Source organism: Pleurodeles waltl, chromosome 6 (genome assembly GCF_031143425.1).
Source record: "Pleurodeles waltl isolate 20211129_DDA chromosome 6, aPleWal1.hap1.20221129, whole genome shotgun sequence".
Taxonomy (NCBI): Eukaryota; Metazoa; Chordata; class Amphibia; order Caudata; family Salamandridae; genus Pleurodeles; species Pleurodeles waltl.
This window is the reverse complement of record NC_090445.1, coordinates 248,957,289-248,974,216: the sequence shown is the minus strand read 5'-3', so window position 1 is coordinate 248,974,216 and position 16,928 is coordinate 248,957,289. Positions and strand designations below refer to the sequence as shown.

Below are 16,928 nucleotides of genomic sequence, written 5' to 3'. Positions count from 1 at the left end.
TCATGCTGCAGTTCCTACATAGGTCAATAAACAATCAGATGACGCAACGCCATCTGCTTAGTTCCACAAAGCCAACAAAGCCTCAACACCTCGTCTCAGATCCCTCTTACATCTTCACCACTACCTGTCCATTGCTTGAGCTCATCTGTCCAGTACTTGCTTTTCCTTCCTCCCCCAGCTTCTAATTTCTTGTTTTATCGTTTGCCAATTTTCAAAATATTTTTACATTCCTTTCACTACTAATCCATTGCTCACATCACTTATCTATCAAGAGAGGTCATTTACTGGTTTAATACACAAATGGAAAAGCATTCACCAAAAAGCCAGTTGTGGCGGAAGTGACACCACTCACTCGTTGTCCCACATTAAATCAAGGTTTGATCCCTTTCTCCAAACTTAACCCCTTTACAGTAGCTTTTTTGGCTGCTGTGGAACAGGGAATCACCAGGAATAAAAACTGCATCACATAAACAAAGCCCTCCCATAGCCTCGTTTAATTAGGTCGGGTGTTAGCCAAGAGCGTTTCGATTTTACTAAAATTATATACAGAATATAACTACAGTGGCTTTCAGTCAGCCCTTTTCATCCATTAGATTGTTGCTGTGTCAATCACATTTTTCATCCACCCAGTACAGCATGGGGCAGTGAATCAGCCCACTTCAGCAACTAGCAATGACAGCATTGTGCACTATCACACTGAGCACATCCACACACAGACTAGTTACTGTCATTGCCAGGAACTACTATGGCAATAGGTGCTTTTTCAGATACAAAATATGTATAGATTTGCTTTTAGCCAATTGTTTTTATCAGCTTCCCAACAATAAAGTTTTGCAAACAAGCATTGATAATGTGAAAAGGCAGGCAGTTAACGCCAAACCTATTGGCTTTGCCAATGTTTGTTTGTATTCCTGATGCTCATTGGTCAGCCAATGAGGGAAGGCAGCAGTCCCAGCCTCGTCACAGAGTGGGATGGGGTCAGTGAGACTGCTGACCCCACCCCACTCTGTGACAAAGTGTCACTGATTGACACTCGCCCTAAGCGCTTCAGGACTTAAACCTGAAGCACCCAGGTCGAAGTCAATGGGTGACGCTTTCCTTGTCACTCAGGGGAGGGCCTCGAGGCACCTTTGCTGAGCCGAGGAGGTCACGCCCATAGGAGCTGTGAATTCCTCAGCTCAGCAAAGTTCAGCTCAGGCAGCCAGGAGTCTACGCAAATAGCGTGTGTCTTGCTCCTGGCTGCCTGACCTGGGCATGAAGAGTGTCTGTCAGGCTGACCTTTGTTCAGTCTGACAGACACTCTTCATGAGGGGCAAAAGGTGGGGGGGGGCGTGGCCCCTCCACCCTAAAGAACGGGCCGCACCTGTAACATATAATGCCCACAAGTATGGACGAAATGTGATTCCTACACCTTATAACCCTCATTGTCTAATGAAACATTTATTGAATATTGATTTACAAACTTGTATGATTTATTGTGTCTATGTGTGTGATGTAAAGTGGTCTGACAACCTACACTCGGATGAGTAACATTATAAAAAAAATTAAATACAAAATAAATTAGTAGATGTAATTTAAATAATTATTTGTGTAATTACTCATACACACGGATAAATATTACATTCAAGTAGCGCGTATACATCTCTTGCGTAGGGAGGTTAAACACACGTGCCTCCAAGTTACAATTTATCTAATTTACCTGTGAAGTGGTAAGTTCTGTGTCTTTGTTTCCTTCCTTTGCATAAGTGTCTAGGTGTTAGACTTGAGATGGCTCCCAGCCACTATAATACTTGAACAAAAGAAGGGCTGATGGACCTTTATATCAGGCCTTTGTTTTTGGCTCGGTTGGAAGTAAAAAAAAAGAAAAAACCCTTGCTCCCACTTGGTTGCTGCTCTGACCGAAATGCAGACAACTTGTGGGCCTTAATGAATTATGCTCTGATGTCAGAAAATGACACCATAAGAAATTCAGCATATTTCCCTGGGTCGGTTGGATCCCGGAAATAGCTGCCAGAACTTAGATCCAGCACGATCCCCTACTTTCTAGGACTGGCATCTGGCATTCAAAAACTTGTTTGCTTCGATTCAGCTAAGAGCCGTACACCTTTTTTTAAAAAATCTTTAGGAACTTTTGCACTGTTTTTTAGACTTCGCAAAATTTTGGGAAAGTAGGATTTATCAACATTTGTTCAATTCTGGAGAGTTTTGTGAAGATCTGTCAAAGAGGTGCAAAGTTTTCTGGGGATTGAAAAAAGTGTAAAACCCCATGTTATTTTCTGTAGGGAAAACTATAACATAAATTATACTGATTTTCACCATGCTTATAAGAGATGGTTTGGCCTAGTGCAACTCTGATCGATTTTTTTGTTTGATCTACTCGGCAGTCTTTGCAAAAAAAAAAAAGGAAATAGTTATTTAATGTTTTATCGTCTCTCACTTGCATTTATACACAGGCTACATTGAATTGTTTAGCATCTGAAAATCGCATTCTAAGATGTAGGCCCTCATCCTGACCTTGGCGGGCGGCGGAGGCCGCCCGCCAAAGTCCCGCCGTCAGGTTACCGTTCCGCGGTCGAAAGACCGCGGCGGTAATTCTGACATTCCCGCTGGGCTGGCGGGCGGCCGCCTTCAGGCCGCCCGCCAGCCCAGCGGGAAAGAGGCTTCCACGATGAAGCCGGCTCGGAATCGAGCCGACGGAGTGGAAGCTGTGCGACGGGTGCAGTTGCACCCGTCGCGTATTTCACTGTCTGCGCAGCAGACAGTGAAATACATTTAGGGGCCCTCTTACGGGGGCCCCTGCAGTGCCCATGCCAGTGGCATGGGCACTGCAGGGGCCCCCAGGGGCCCCGCAACCCCCCCTACCGCCATCCGGTTCCCGGCGGGCGGACCGCCGGGAACTGGATGGCGGTAGGGGGGGGTCGGAATCCCCTCGGCGGCGCAGCAAGCTGCGCCGCCTTGGAGGATTCCAAGGGGCAGCGGAAAACCGGCGGGAGACCGCCGGTTTTCCTGCACTGACCGCGGCCAAAGCGCCGCGGTCAGAATGCCCTGCGGGGCACCGCCGGTCTGTCGGCGGTGCTCCCGCCGACCCTGGCCCCGGCGGTCTAAGACCGCCGGGGTTAGAATCACCCCCGTAGTCTTGAACAAGTAAGTTAAATATGAGAGCATCTTGCACCATTCGTTATGTGCAATAGTCGTTTGAGGGTTCGACCCTACTCGAAGTCTAACAAGCATTGGCAAAGCCAACTGGCCCCACCTTTGGGACCTTTTCAGTTTGCCAATGTATTGTGGTGATTCTGTACAGCATGGGAAAAAAGCATTTTTACTGATTCTGTGCGGCATAGGCCGAAAAAATAGAGGAACAATACTAAAATATGATGATGTGAGCTTGCGGCATATCATTTCGTAGGTGTGCGTATGTGTGATGGAAAGGAGGCTGAGCCATTTATGCGTTGGTTGATCTAAGATGGATCGGTAAAAAAAATTAAATGATACTGAAGTAGTGAGAAAATACTTTTTTGTAAGGCAGAAGGGCTAGCACCAATTTGCTGATGCGCCGGCCTAAACATTTTTAAAAAAAATAAAATAGAAAAAATGGCAGGGGGTAAAGAGGAGCATGATTTGGCACAGGTGAGGGGAAAGCAACAGGGAGTAAATATAGGAAAATAAAAAAATATAAACTACATAGCCAGGTGTGGGAGGGTGAGGAGAAAAGCAGCTATTGAGAGAGAGCAGCACAGGGTGGGAGGGAGAAGCACATGAGAAAGACAGCAATACAAAGCATGGGGGGCAGATATTGGTAGGGTAGAAGTGCATGAGGAAGAGAGCAGGAAAACACATGTGCTGTCATGGACTGCATAACCAAAATGAAAACGTAGTTCCATTAAAAGCGAGCAGTGGAAGAATATAAATCAGCTAATCAAAAGGAAGGTAAAGAATCTATGCTTCCGGGAACTAAAAAACACAAAATGGAAAAGATGGTACAAGGAAAGACACTGAATAAGAAACAAGTAAATAAGAGTGACAATAAAGCCAATGACTGGCAAGTCATAGACGTGCTGTAAGCCCACTACAGTTTCTTGGTAAGCCCAAAATAGGTCTTTCACACCCTTACATGCACTCCTTAACATCTGACACAAACGTTCCTCTCTCGCACTCTCAGTACTGTTGAATCTTGCAACGTATGATGTACATCCATGGTAAACTGTTTTCAAAGATATCACTCCATCAAACAATTGAGAGCTGAACAACCTGAGATGCCACTGTTCAGTTCAACATTACAACTCTTTTCACATCTGTGCATTGTAAAGAAATCTTTGAACAAAGTCAACCCCCCTAAGCAAGATGGCTCAAAGATTTAACGCTCGCCATTGACATCTAAAGGATGAATGTTTCAATCCCAGCAAGACTGGCAAAGGCCCTGATTCTGAACCGGTCGGAATTTTCTGACCACTGCGCAAACCCCTGTATGCACAGGCGTAAGAGTTACAGTCGTGTGGCATTTACTGCACCCGTATATACTAGATGTGATAAAGTCCTCAGTCTTTGATAAATTCTGGCAGGTCAAACATGCTGTAATTCAAACGGGAAAGGTGTACGGTATTTACAGTGACATGCAGATTTTGCTGTGTATGTTACTCCTCAAAAGCTCGGTATATGTGTAATTTATTGCAACTGATAAATTCCGAATCCTGGAAATGTTACAGAATGCAATAAATTGCACCGTACCACCGACCCACTCACAACCAGGGCCTTAGGCAGGGAACTGAATACCGTTAAATTAAGTAGCAGTACAATCTGATATTTGTTGTTCTTAGTAACGGCACAGATGTTGTATAAGCAGTAAGTTAGTATTATCCCAGCAGGCTCATTACAACAACCTGAGGCATTACTAAAGTTCATCCATGTAGTAACTGCCACAGAGGGCTTTGGGTCAGTTCTGGCTACCCCAGAGCCAAGGCCCTCCTCGCGCTGTGTACCCTGCATGGTCTGCTGCGCTTGGCACCGCATTACTGGCATTAACAGTCCTCCTGATGGTGGCATTCACTATGACATTTGTTTTGGGGTTAGACAAACAAATTGGCCTCACAAGTAACAATAATTCTCAGACTATAAAAATGGATAGATTTTGATCATTTCGTTGGATGGTGATGCAGCCCAGCTCGGGAGCTAGAGTGTAAGTGGGAAGAGCCTCGCATTGATCGGTACTGATTAGTAATCAGTATGTTACTGACCACAGTTTGATTAATATTTATGGTCTTCCAAAGCCTAGCGAGTGTCCAGGGAGAAAGGACACAGTGCCAGGAAGCTCTATGGCACGAGACTCATTCACGCATGGAGAGTGGACAGGGATGCAGCTGGGCTCTATTCCGATGAAACCGGACATTGTGCTGCCTCGGCCCCATTCCGATGAGACTAAACATGATGCTGCGTGAGCCCCATTATCCTTACATGCATGTATCGCTGCCCACGCCCCATTCCTATGAGACTGCACATGATGCTGCGTGAGTCCCATTATCCTTACATGCATGTATCGCTGCCCACGCCCCATTCCTATGAGATTGGACATGATGCCACCTGAGCCCCAATAAACGTAAACCATGTATAGGATGCTGCCTGAGCCTCATTCTGGTGAGATCTATCACTCTACTAGGGACTTAAAGGGAAAATAGGTTTGCCAACTGTGTGTGAGACAGTTTTACCATGCTTTAAGAAAACTCATTTCAAACAGTTTTCAAACAGAAGGCAAACAATTCAGGAAATATATATATATATATATATATATATAAGTTTCGCTGAACTGACCAATGTAATTTGTGGTGGTAACATGAAGAAAAATGTTGCATCCACCATTACAAGGACCCAGTGACTTGGTTCCCAAGTCCTAAAAATAGAAATAATATAAAGGGGCAGGGTAGAAAGGCCATGCTCGAAGACTGTGCATGGCAGGGGTTTACTGCAGATGTATTCATAATAAGATGTTACGTTACAATACAAAAAATAGAAATTCACTGAAAAAAGACTTAAAGTGGAGTTATACGTAAGGAAGGTACTAAGATTTTCACTTATGCTAAAAATCTGTAGAAAAACACTGAAAAGGGTAAATGTTTAGGTGGGGTTATAAGCAAGTCTACCAAACAACCACTGAAATTTACTTGTTAAATGTAATTGGCATAGGTATAACTAGCACCTTTCTGATGTACTGCTTATGACTTCACATATTACATCACTGATGACATCTGAAATCTATGGAGTGCAAGTCATACTTCTGTCAGTTATGTATAACTGTTTAATTTCGAGGTTTTGTTAGTTTTAAAACAGTCGGTGTTTATTGTTACAATGCCTATGTATACTCTCTCCCCCTCTTTCCCTATAGATATATATTCACTAAAAAACTATATATATTCACACAAAAAAAAGTTAAAGTAACATTATACCAATCACTATGTACAAAAGGTCCAGCACTCCCCTCCTGTTAATAAGTATCCATTGTCCCAGAGGTACTCCACTTCATGAGGCTTGGAGGTACTCAACCTCTATATTGACCAACTTGTAGAGAAGGATTGAGTGTGTCTGCCCTTAGCTTTCTAAAAGGTTCAAAGTTTTTTTTTTTTTGTAGTCTGTAGTTTATTTTGCAGCTAGATCATTTTTCTCCATCCAATACGTTTTGCGAGGCAGTAGTACATATTATGCGTATAGGTGAACAGTGGGCAGTCGACACGTGTTTCTCCCCCTAGGTGGCTCGATAGCCTGGGGCTTTTTCAAGGCCTTTAGTAGGTATAAATATTTTTGCTGTAATTGCTTTTTCTTCGCATTCAAATAATTCTTCAGGTTCACATAGCAAATCGATTGTGGGGTAAATTGATTCACCAAGTGAGCACACCGGACAAACCAAACACAGGGATTTACCCCAATATTGATTTGCTATGTGAACCTAAAGAAGAAAAAGCAATTACAGCAAAGATATTTATTTTATGTTAAATTTAATAAGGCCAAGGTTAGAAACACTGAATCCTTTTTAATCTACAAGTAATTTGACATTATAGTTAGGAGTTGAAATGAGATAAGAACTAACATTTAAATACTGAAAAACTGAAATTTGCTAGTTAAAGTTTAGTTAACTAACTATAACTTGTGCCTTGTTGCACTGCTTATGACCGCACATATTACATCACTGATGAGATCATTGATATTACTGATTACATCAGCTATGCGCAGCCAACCACACAGCTGCGCACTGCCTTTAGCGAATTCTATCTTGATCTGGCACTGTACCCAGCGCCCTGCAGCACATGGCTTTTGGCCAGGCCCTCCGGCCAACCCCCCAGTAAGTAGCCATGCCCCCTGCTGGCCAAGTCCTGTGCAGAAACCCCATGGGAGACCTGCACCCAACCCCTGCAGATGCCGACCATGAACAACTGGGGGTTGGCCACAGGACATGACCTCAGGCCAGGCTGTGTGCCCAACTCCTATGTGCAACCTGAGCATAACTCCCACAGACTGCCAACCCCCTCCATTCCCTGATGTCTACTGCCTTCAGCTGTGCACAGAGGGGGTTGGCCCTAAGCCTTTACCCAATTCATGCAGCCAACCCCCACTGCACACAGCTTACACCCTGCATAATGGCAGTTGCCCGCAGACCCTTCTAACTTTTTTAATGTTTTTTAGTACTGTGGTACTGTGCTGGAACTGCAGTAACTCACAGGAGAGACTCTCTGGGATACAGCCACTGCAATTGTGGTTCCCACAACAAAAGATACTTTTTTAATTTTAACCTAAGGGAGGTCCGTTTGATCCCTCCATCCACATGGGCCTGGAAAATCAAGGATCCTCCCTTATGTATTCTTTTATTTTACTTTTTTTAGAACTAGTGGACTGAGTCCCTGGGTCCTGTAACAGCAGCCGCAACATTGCTCTCATTGTTCGGTCAGCCAATCACATTGTTTCAATGCATTGGTTTGTTCTCTGGATTCGCTGTACCAAAATGGCCGACAGTAGTGAATGCTCCCACTGCCAACCATAAGAGACTATTCTTTTGTTTTTTGGTATCACATGAGTGCCACAGGACCCAATGTTTCAGATATCTCTAACTTTTTCTGCAAGTAACCCCCTTCATGCCCAGTCCAACCCCTTCTTTAAATGCTAATTTCTCAAAACCACCAGGATGGACTTACAAAAAATCACAAAACCACAGTTTTCTGAGTAAATTTCTATGTTTGTACTAAACTTGGTATGATTCCGGTCAGCTAATTTTTGTGTATCTGAGAGCAAACCTTTCCATTGGAATTAAAATGGGAAATAGCACTTTTAGGACCCCTTCCCTTCTTTTATTCTAGGCCCACATGACAAATCAGTGAAAACCATTCCATAAAAGAGCCAAAGTGGGTGAACTTGTTTGGGAAAATTCATGCAGATTCCTCAAGCAGCACCAATGTTATTAAAACAAAAACGACATTTTCTATGGAAAGTGTGGCCTGACTATAATTACACAAATACACACACTGATGACTGACTATTAGACAACAAGATGACCAATCATTTGAGAGTAAACATGGAAGCCATCTTGGAATGTTATTTTACAAAGTGTAACACTGTTTTGCCATCCCAAAGTGGCTGCTACACTGATTCTATGCATGGTGGCCATATTGTTATGATACAACAATGATTCACTAATGTCAATACTGTTCCAAGAAGGACACCATTGTAAAATCAATAGGAACACAAACTTGGGAGTTACTCACTTAAGTGCCGACAAAAGTATCTGAAGAATGGGTGCTACACTGAAAAAAGAAAAGGATAGCTTTTTGAATAAAATACAGGCCTGTCATAGCTAATCTAATGTCTCAAAAAAGTAAATAATGGCCTTTTCTTTTTCCAATGTGAAACAGTCCCTCAAGTTTCCAATGGTGACGGAAAAATATATACCCAAATGGCCAATAGAAAAACTATGAGATCAAAATACTCTATGTGTTAATCTATAATGTTGTCGGCAATGTCTCATGTCAATGATTGGATGATCCTGAACGAAAAAAGTCAATGACTGAAGGTGGCTGACACAAAGTCCATTATAAGTATATTATATTTTTGGAAAAGGAAAAAGGCTTTGGTCTAAAGTAGACCTTAAACATACTTGCACACACTATGTATAAAATAAAAAAACACCAACATAATGAAGGACATTGTGGCGAAATGCCCATGGTACGAATCTAGAGAAAACATCTCCAATGTAAGGAATCGCAGCAATTTTAATGAAGGTACTGAGTAAATTAGGAAGTAAAGCAGCACAGCCTTCGGATATCTACCTATTTATTTATTGATGTATTTAATTTACGACAACGCTTGTATCCAAAGAGCTTTATAAACAACTCATTTGCCAATGTAAAAAATTGCATAAGTACAAGTTGTGCTACAAGGCACGAAACAGGTGAAAATATAATAAGTTCATATGTACAGAGTCATAAGAAAAAGCTCTCCAGGCTATTCTTGTTAACGAGTGGAACAGCCACAGCAACAGATGAAAACACCGGTGCCAAGCCCCTGCTTTCTCAGTCCAAGTATCTTCATCACGGTAATAGCCCAATAAGATGTGGATGCTCAGTGCTCACCCATAAGCTACGGGTTCCTGGCTCACACAATAACATCCTGTCCACAGATAGACTTGGACTGCCTGCAGCAAAAGGCAAAGAAGGTGCGAGGTCAAATAAAAGAAGGTAGAAAACCACCAAATCCCTCTGATGGGATGGCGCTTCAGGTCCCGCTGATGGATCAATGGTCCACATTGTTGGGAATGTAGTTGGTGCAGAGAACTGCCCTTCGGAGTCAAAGATGACGGCATGAATAGACCCAACTACAGCTCATCCTCACAATCCCACAGGAAGAGGAAGAACAAGGAGGGGGAGATGAAATCATAAAGAATGGTCTTACTGGCTGGGCCACCATCTGAAGGTGTAAGCACGGCCTCTGCAGCCGTGCACTACTAACACGCGGGGTCCAGCCAAGCAGGCCCTTGGGTCAGGGTGCGATATCGTGCACCATCAAATCCAGTTGCACAACCGGCAGGGCTCAAAGCCACTTGACTACTCTTGCATCAGTGCCCTCCCCAACAGCAACTGGAGGGGCCTGCAGCAGACCAAGGAAGGAGGCCTTAGAGCCTTGGTTTCTATCATATGTGGCTCAACCAATCAAGAGGCTGCTTCCGTGTACTTATAAAAACCTAACATGATCACAAAGCTAAAATGTCATCTCACATGTTTTCTATGTATCCCTGACATCAAGCTGATGAAGTTAAATAATAAATGATTACATTAGGATTGCATAGGTTATTAAAGCAATCGCGTAATTCATTCATTTATGTTTCATTATTGCCTGACAGGTGTCTCATAAGCATACTTGTTTACTTTTAGAGAATTATAAAGTCTACGTGTGCCTTGCAAAATGTCATAAGGCAGTCAGTAATCAGAGGAAAATAATGAGCAACTACGCAAGAGGAACTGTAGGACGGAGACTGGGGCATCGGGGCATCCAGGGATAGGAAAATAATGAGTAAATATAGGACCAGAGCCCATGGTCTGGAACCAGACACATCCCAAGTCAGTAAAAGAAATAAAGTATCAGGATACCCAGTAAGTGGACATGGAAACCCCTGATTCATTGCAATGAGAGAACTGAGATCAGGACCTCATGGTGCTAGTCTCCATGGTAGATATAAAAAACTAAGGATGGTCCCCCTCACCCAGTACTAGTGGCATGCTTCATCCCCCGGTGCCTCCTCGCTACCACATACCATGGCAGACTCTCTTGTGAGCTCTAAGCAGGGGATGGGCTTTTGGTGAAAATGTGTGTTGTGCACACTTGCAGATTGGCTCCCCTCACTCCACTGGTGTTAGCAAGAGCGAACCTATAGTTCATACGGGTTCCTCTTGTAAGGGGCTTAAAATGCATGGGGGGTTTCAACTTAATTCTTTACTCTAGACCCCTGCCTTGCATATAAAGAAAAAACTGTCCTAAAAGGTTTGTATAAAGCGCACCTGAGCATCCCAAGGCTGGCAAATAATAAACAAATACGGGGCAAGAGACCATGTCTAGAAAGGGCACAAAGACGCATATTTTGGTATCCTAAGGCAGGCAAACAATAAACAAATGTAATGCAATGGCCAGTGTTAATGACAGGCACACAGAGGGACCCCTGGCCATCCCAAGACAGGCAGGGCGATCAGATCATGCTGGGCGAGTGACCATGGGCTGGTACAGGCACATCCCAGGCCAGGCGAACAATGACCACACAGAAGCGGGGAGAGGACGCAAGCTGGAGACAGGCATCTCTTGGCGTCCCAAGACAGGAATACAACAAGCAAATAAAGGGCAAGCGACCACCAGCTAGAAACAGGTACATCTATGTTTCACAAGGCACGCAAATAACAGGCAAGCACAGGGCCATGAGCTGGAGACGCACACACAGGCGTGTTTGAGCAAAACAGGGCGAGTGGCAATGGACTGGAGACAAAGACAGGCGTGTCTGAGCCTTCAAGCGCAGGCATACATTTAGTGCCAAACGCAGGACTATAGAACGCGATGGAGACAGGCATACACAGACTTGAAACAGGTGGACTGACGTCAGAGTTTGTACGCGAGCCAAGTCTGAAGAAGTCAGGAGGCGCTACTTGAGTGATTGCACGGGGCATCCCAGGAGGTCCACGGTGATGAGCAAAAGGTGCCAAAGGCGATCCCCCTCTGTGAAAAACGTGAGACTCGAAAAACTTTGCGACAGTGTAAGACACCCATAAATCTAGCTATGCATGAGAGGAAATAGCACCCCCGGGCACACATACCCAGACACGTGCGCAACATGAAGTCATTCATGGAAGAAAAGGCCCCATGGACATCTATCGCTCGGTGCACCTTATAGCCGACAAGTACCTGTAAGGTGAATCGTGTCTATAAAATATGTCTCTCTCCCACACACCCTGCCTAGACTAGTACAGCAATTCAATGTATATTTGCAGGGGCGTTATGAAACTTGAGGGGGTCCCTGCAAAATACCTGGAGGGGCCCCCTCTCTCCTGTACCCAGTGAGGGTCCTGCCGCCCGCGCACAATGTGCTGTTCTAAGGAAGTCCCTGGAGCTCGGCCCCGAACGGAGGCTACGAGGAGCTTTGTTACGCCATTGTATATGTGGTACTCACAGTGATGTTTTTAGGGTCGAATGCAGGCTCCTTCGGGGGTTCGGGTGCGGCGGGCGCGGCTGCGGGGGCAGGGGCCGCCTTGGTGGCGTCCTTCTTGGGTTCGATCTTCTTAGGCGGCATGATGAGACCTGGAGTCTGTGGGAGCTACCCCCTGTAGGAGAAAATAATTAGGGTTCTCAAGTGAGCAGAGAAAACAAGGAGCAGAGATAACGGAGGTAAGTGGAAAAACAGGAAGGAAGAAAGTTAAGGCCGGTAGAGAAAATGAGGCGCAGGGAATATTGATAGCTAAAGAGAAAGATGAGCGGACAGTTGTCGGGCAGAGACAGCACACCAGGGTGAATACGAACAAGTAGATTTTATGTAGTCTTGGGGTAAATGGAGGCGGAGAGCGCTGCGAAGTCAAAGATGAAAAGAAGAAGCGAAAGGTAGCGCCGTGATGGAGAAAAGGAGGAGTAAAAAGTACAGAAGGGAATGGAGAAAAGGAGGAACAAGTTGCCCTGATGTCAGTGATGAAACTGAGCGGGGGGTAGAGGAAGATCAGTGAGTAAAGAAGGGGTGCACAAAAGGAGGAGCGGAAATACCAAGATGAATGGAGAAGATGAGGAGCGGGGAGCAGAGGTGAGCAGGACGGCAGGGGACGTCTCTTCGCCCCTTTATACCTCCAGCCCGAGGGTCCTGGGGGCGGCCCAGCCGCAGGAGCGCATCCCGCTGACTATAAAAGGAGGCTCCCTGGCGAGGGCAGAGGGTGCTTGGCTGCGGAGGAGGGGCGCGGGCGGTGACAATTGTCCTTTGTCAGAGCCCCCAACACCTACGAGCTGATGGTTCATCCCGGGGGGCGGAGGCGCACACAATACCCTCACACAGCGGACCCCAGAGGGGGCTAAAGATAGCTCACGGCGCCCTTATACAGAGCGGCAGTGACTTGGGAGGGGACTCTGCAAATAGCCGAGTAACCCTCAAGGAAAAAGGTACAAGTGTTAGAATGTGAAAAGACAATGCACAGGGGCAAGCGAGAGGTCTGAATAGTAATAATAGCCTTGAGATAGAAAGCTCTCCGAAACAGGGGTCCGGCCGCAGCTTGCAGCCACAGACGTGGCTCTTTGCAAAGGGTTAACCCAAGACCGCAAAGTCCATTTGAAATCGAAAGGTTTTTTGAGGGTCGTGGGGGTTACTACCTTCTGTGCAACCAGATGGCCCCTCCCGTCACCATCTCAACATTCTGTCCTCGTCCCCGGCGCTCTCCATTGCATCCTCTCCATCGCACCACTTCCACGTTCAGCCTCTCCTCATCAGCATCCCACTCACCCTCATGCGGGAGCCGCCCTCCGTATACCATCTCCACACGCCGCCCTTTTCAGAAAGACCCACTCCATGATCTCCACTTTCAGCCTTCATCCTCTCCAGGCGGCCCTCCCCCGCCATCTTCCCATCTGTCCACAGTTACTCCCTCTCCATCATTTTCACAAGTTGCCCTCCTCGCTCCGCTATATCCACATTCTGTACCTCCTCACTCCACCATTTTCAGATTTTGTTCTCCCACACTCCACGGTTCCACATTCTACCCTGCTTTCCAAATTTCCGTCCCTCCCCCTCAGTCAGCGGCCGTCCCTCAACAGAAAGCTGCCGGGGACGCGGCTTTAATCGAGGCATCTGTGTAGGAGTCGGCGGTGGGTGGGGAGGGAGAAGGGATCATTGGTCCCCACTAACCTGCTTCGGATCTAGGCAGCTGTTTGCAGAAGCTCTGCCGTTGCTGGAGGGGGCTCTCGGGTTGCACGCGAGAGCGGGAGCGCTCTGCCTGGTCCTGAAGGGGGCACGTGCAGACAGGGTGACGTCAGAGCATAGGCAGCTGTCAGCGAAACGAAAATTGCATTTCTAAGCCCAGATCCCTCCAATGGCCACTGCCTCGCTGTCACTCGTCAGGCTTCCGTCTTATCGCCTGTCTGAGGCAGCAGTGAGGCTTTCTGCATCCTGCAGCGCTCTCATCCACATCGAGGCTCCAGCTTACACACTGCAGCTGTACCCTGGTACCCACGCATACCCAGCAGGAATAGAAGGCTGCTCTCTGTGGCACCCCAGCCTCCCTTTCACTCGTCTGCAAACTGTAGAGTGCCACCCGGCCTTTACTATACATTGTATAGCATCCCCACACACCCAGAGGTCCAGGCGCGGCCCAAGGGGGCAGAGTAGTGGCTCCAGGTCACTCTGCAAGATATACTGCCATACCTATGTGTGGCTTCATTCTATGTAGTTGTGCCAATGCGGCCTAGTTACCACTCAGGCCAGCAGATGCCACACTGGTGATAAGGGTGGTTGTAGGTAGCTGGCTCTGAATATACTATATAAAAATTAGATATAGCGTGGCGTGCACAGAGTCCAGGGGTTCCCTAGAGCCTTAACAGAGGATAAAGTAGATAATACAGATGCTCTCTTTTGTGGTAGTGTGGTTAGGCTTATCAGAGGGTAGTACAAAGCATTTGATGTACACACACAGGCAATAAAAGCACACACTCAATGACTAATTCCGGGCCAATTGTTTTTATATAGCAAAAATATATATTGTTACTTTATTTCTAGAACCACAAGATTCAGTTTGCAGGTAAGTACATTTGCAAGTAAGTAGCAAGCATATGCATCAACACAACTTTGTTTCAATTTGTCAAGTTAAACGGTTTTCAAGAAATTAGCAAATATCTGATGTAAAAGTTGACTGCAATTTTCAAAGACAGTTATAGGGTGGGGAGAAAAGTTAGTGCAGTTTTGAGGTAAGTACAAGACTTACAGTTCCAGTCTCTGGAGGTTAGGAGGTCCACAGGTTTGGGTTCAAGTTAACCTCAAACACCCACACCACCAGCAAAATGGGGCTAGCCAGGTGCAGAGGTGAAAGTTGCTACACGTTTTAAAATGGGCTCCTATGGATACTGGGGGCACTTGGATTTAGGCCTGCTTGCAGGTAAGTACCCACGTCTTCGGAAGGCAGACCAGGAGGGTTTAGGAGAGCACCATGGGGCCACAGGTCGACACCAAACATACACACTCAGCGGCACAGGGGCGACCAGGTGCAGGGTGCAAACTTAGCGTCGGGCTCCCAATGCTTTTCAATAGGACGCCGGGGGTCACAAAGATGCTACAGGCTAGGTCCATGGGGTCAGTTCCAGAAAACCACAGGCTGGACAAGGAGGAGGGCCACCTGCTGAACGTTGGTGTACTTGTGGTCGCATTCCCCAAGCCCATGGGGCTGCGGGTGCAGGGGTACCTTTACGGCGGTGGGAATCTTCGTCTCGTTCTCTCGCAGTCAGTGGGGTCCTCCTCGTCGTATTGGCCAGAAGGGGGTGAACGCAGGGTAGACACTAGGTCGGAATCGCCTAGGGACCTACTCTGGGCCAGTGAGCCACCTGGACAGGGACCGTGGGCATCAGGTGCAGAGTAGGTAGGACTCGCGGATCCGGGGCAGTTCTGGAGTACTTTGCTGGAGTTTCTTTCTGGACAGGGCCGCTGTCCACAGGAGATCTTGGTCCTCTGGGGTACAGATTGTCTTCTTCAGGCTTTTAAGAGGTCGCTGGTCCTGCAGGATGTGTTGCCTTTTTGTAGCAGGGGCTTCAGAAGCTGGAGATAGGCTGGTAGAGCTGGGGCCAAAGCATTTGGTGTCTTCAGTTTTCTCTGCTGGAGGTCAGCTTAGCCGTCCTCCTTCTTCCTTGTTGTCTTCTTGAGGGCACCAGGAATTTCACAAGCTAGGTTCAGGAGAGCCCTTAAATCATGGATTTAGGTGTGTTACAGGGGTCAGAGGGCAGTAGCCAGTGGCTACTGTCCCTGAGGGTGACAACACCATTCAGGTGTCCACTCCCTTTGAGGAGGGGGACACAGACCTAACCTTATTGGTCCCTGTCCTCCAAACCAAGATGGAGGACTTTGCAAGGAGGAGATCACTTCAGCTCTGGACACCCTAGGGGTGGTCTCAGCTGAAGTGATCATTCCTCCTTGTTTTTCCTAATTTTCCCACCGGACTTGCCGCCAAAAGTGGGGCTTTGTCCGGGGGCTGGGCATCTCCACTAGCTGGAGTGCCCTGGGACATTGTAACAAGAAGCCTGAGTCTTTGAGGCTCACCGCCGGGTGTTATAGTTCCTGCTCGGGGGAGATGTGAAGCGCCTCCACCAAGTGCAGGCTTTGCTTCTGGCCACAGAGAGCACAAAGGCTCTCACCCTATGAGGTCAGAAACTTGTCTGGAAGTGGCAGGCTGGCACAGGCCGGTCAGTCCTGCAATAGAAGTTTGGCTAAAATACAGGGGGCATCTCTAAGATGCCCTCTGGCTGCATTCTTCAATAAATCCAGCACTGGCATCAGTGTGGGTTTATTGTGCTGAGAAGTTTGATGCCAAACTTCTCAGACTTCAGTTAAGACATCATGGAGCTGTGGAGTTCATAATGACAAATTCACAGCCCATGTACTTTATATGGCCACACTGCACTTACAATGTCTAAGAATGGACTTAGACACTGTAGGGGCATATTACTCATGCAGCTATGCCCTCACCTGTGGTATAGTGAACCCTGCTTTAGGGCTGTAAGGCCTGCTAGACGGGTTACTTACCTATGCCAAAGGCAGTGGTTTGTGGGTGTCGACTTTGTCTTTTTCTCCCCACCAACACACAAAAGCTGCAGTGGCAGTGTGCATGTGCTTGGTGAGGGGTCCCCTAGGGTGGCATAATACATGGTGCAGCCCTTGGGGGCCTTCCATGGCTACAGGGCCCTTGGTA

General features: G+C 46.6%; 1 protein-coding gene across 3 annotated transcripts in view; it reads right to left on the bottom strand.

Annotated features, from left to right (window-relative positions):
• Positions 1–14,268, bottom strand: part of MYL4 (myosin light chain 4) — a 33,916-nt gene extending 19,648 nt beyond the window's left edge. Inside the window, exons 1-2 of one of the 3 annotated variants that reach the window (XM_069238038.1) lie at positions 13,886–14,268; positions 12,179–12,329 (exon numbers count right to left, since the gene is read on the bottom strand). In XM_069238038.1, coding sequence (XP_069094139.1) covers positions 12,179–12,298 — 120 coding nt within the window. In that variant the 5' untranslated portion in view covers positions 12,299–12,329; positions 13,886–14,268. Of the gene's footprint in view, positions 1–12,178; positions 12,330–12,759; positions 12,887–13,681; positions 13,703–13,885 lie in introns of those variants that run through there. The other 2 variants (XM_069238039.1, XM_069238037.1) reach the window with 2 other exon arrangements.
• Between the last annotated feature and the right edge of the window lie 2,660 nt (positions 14,269–16,928).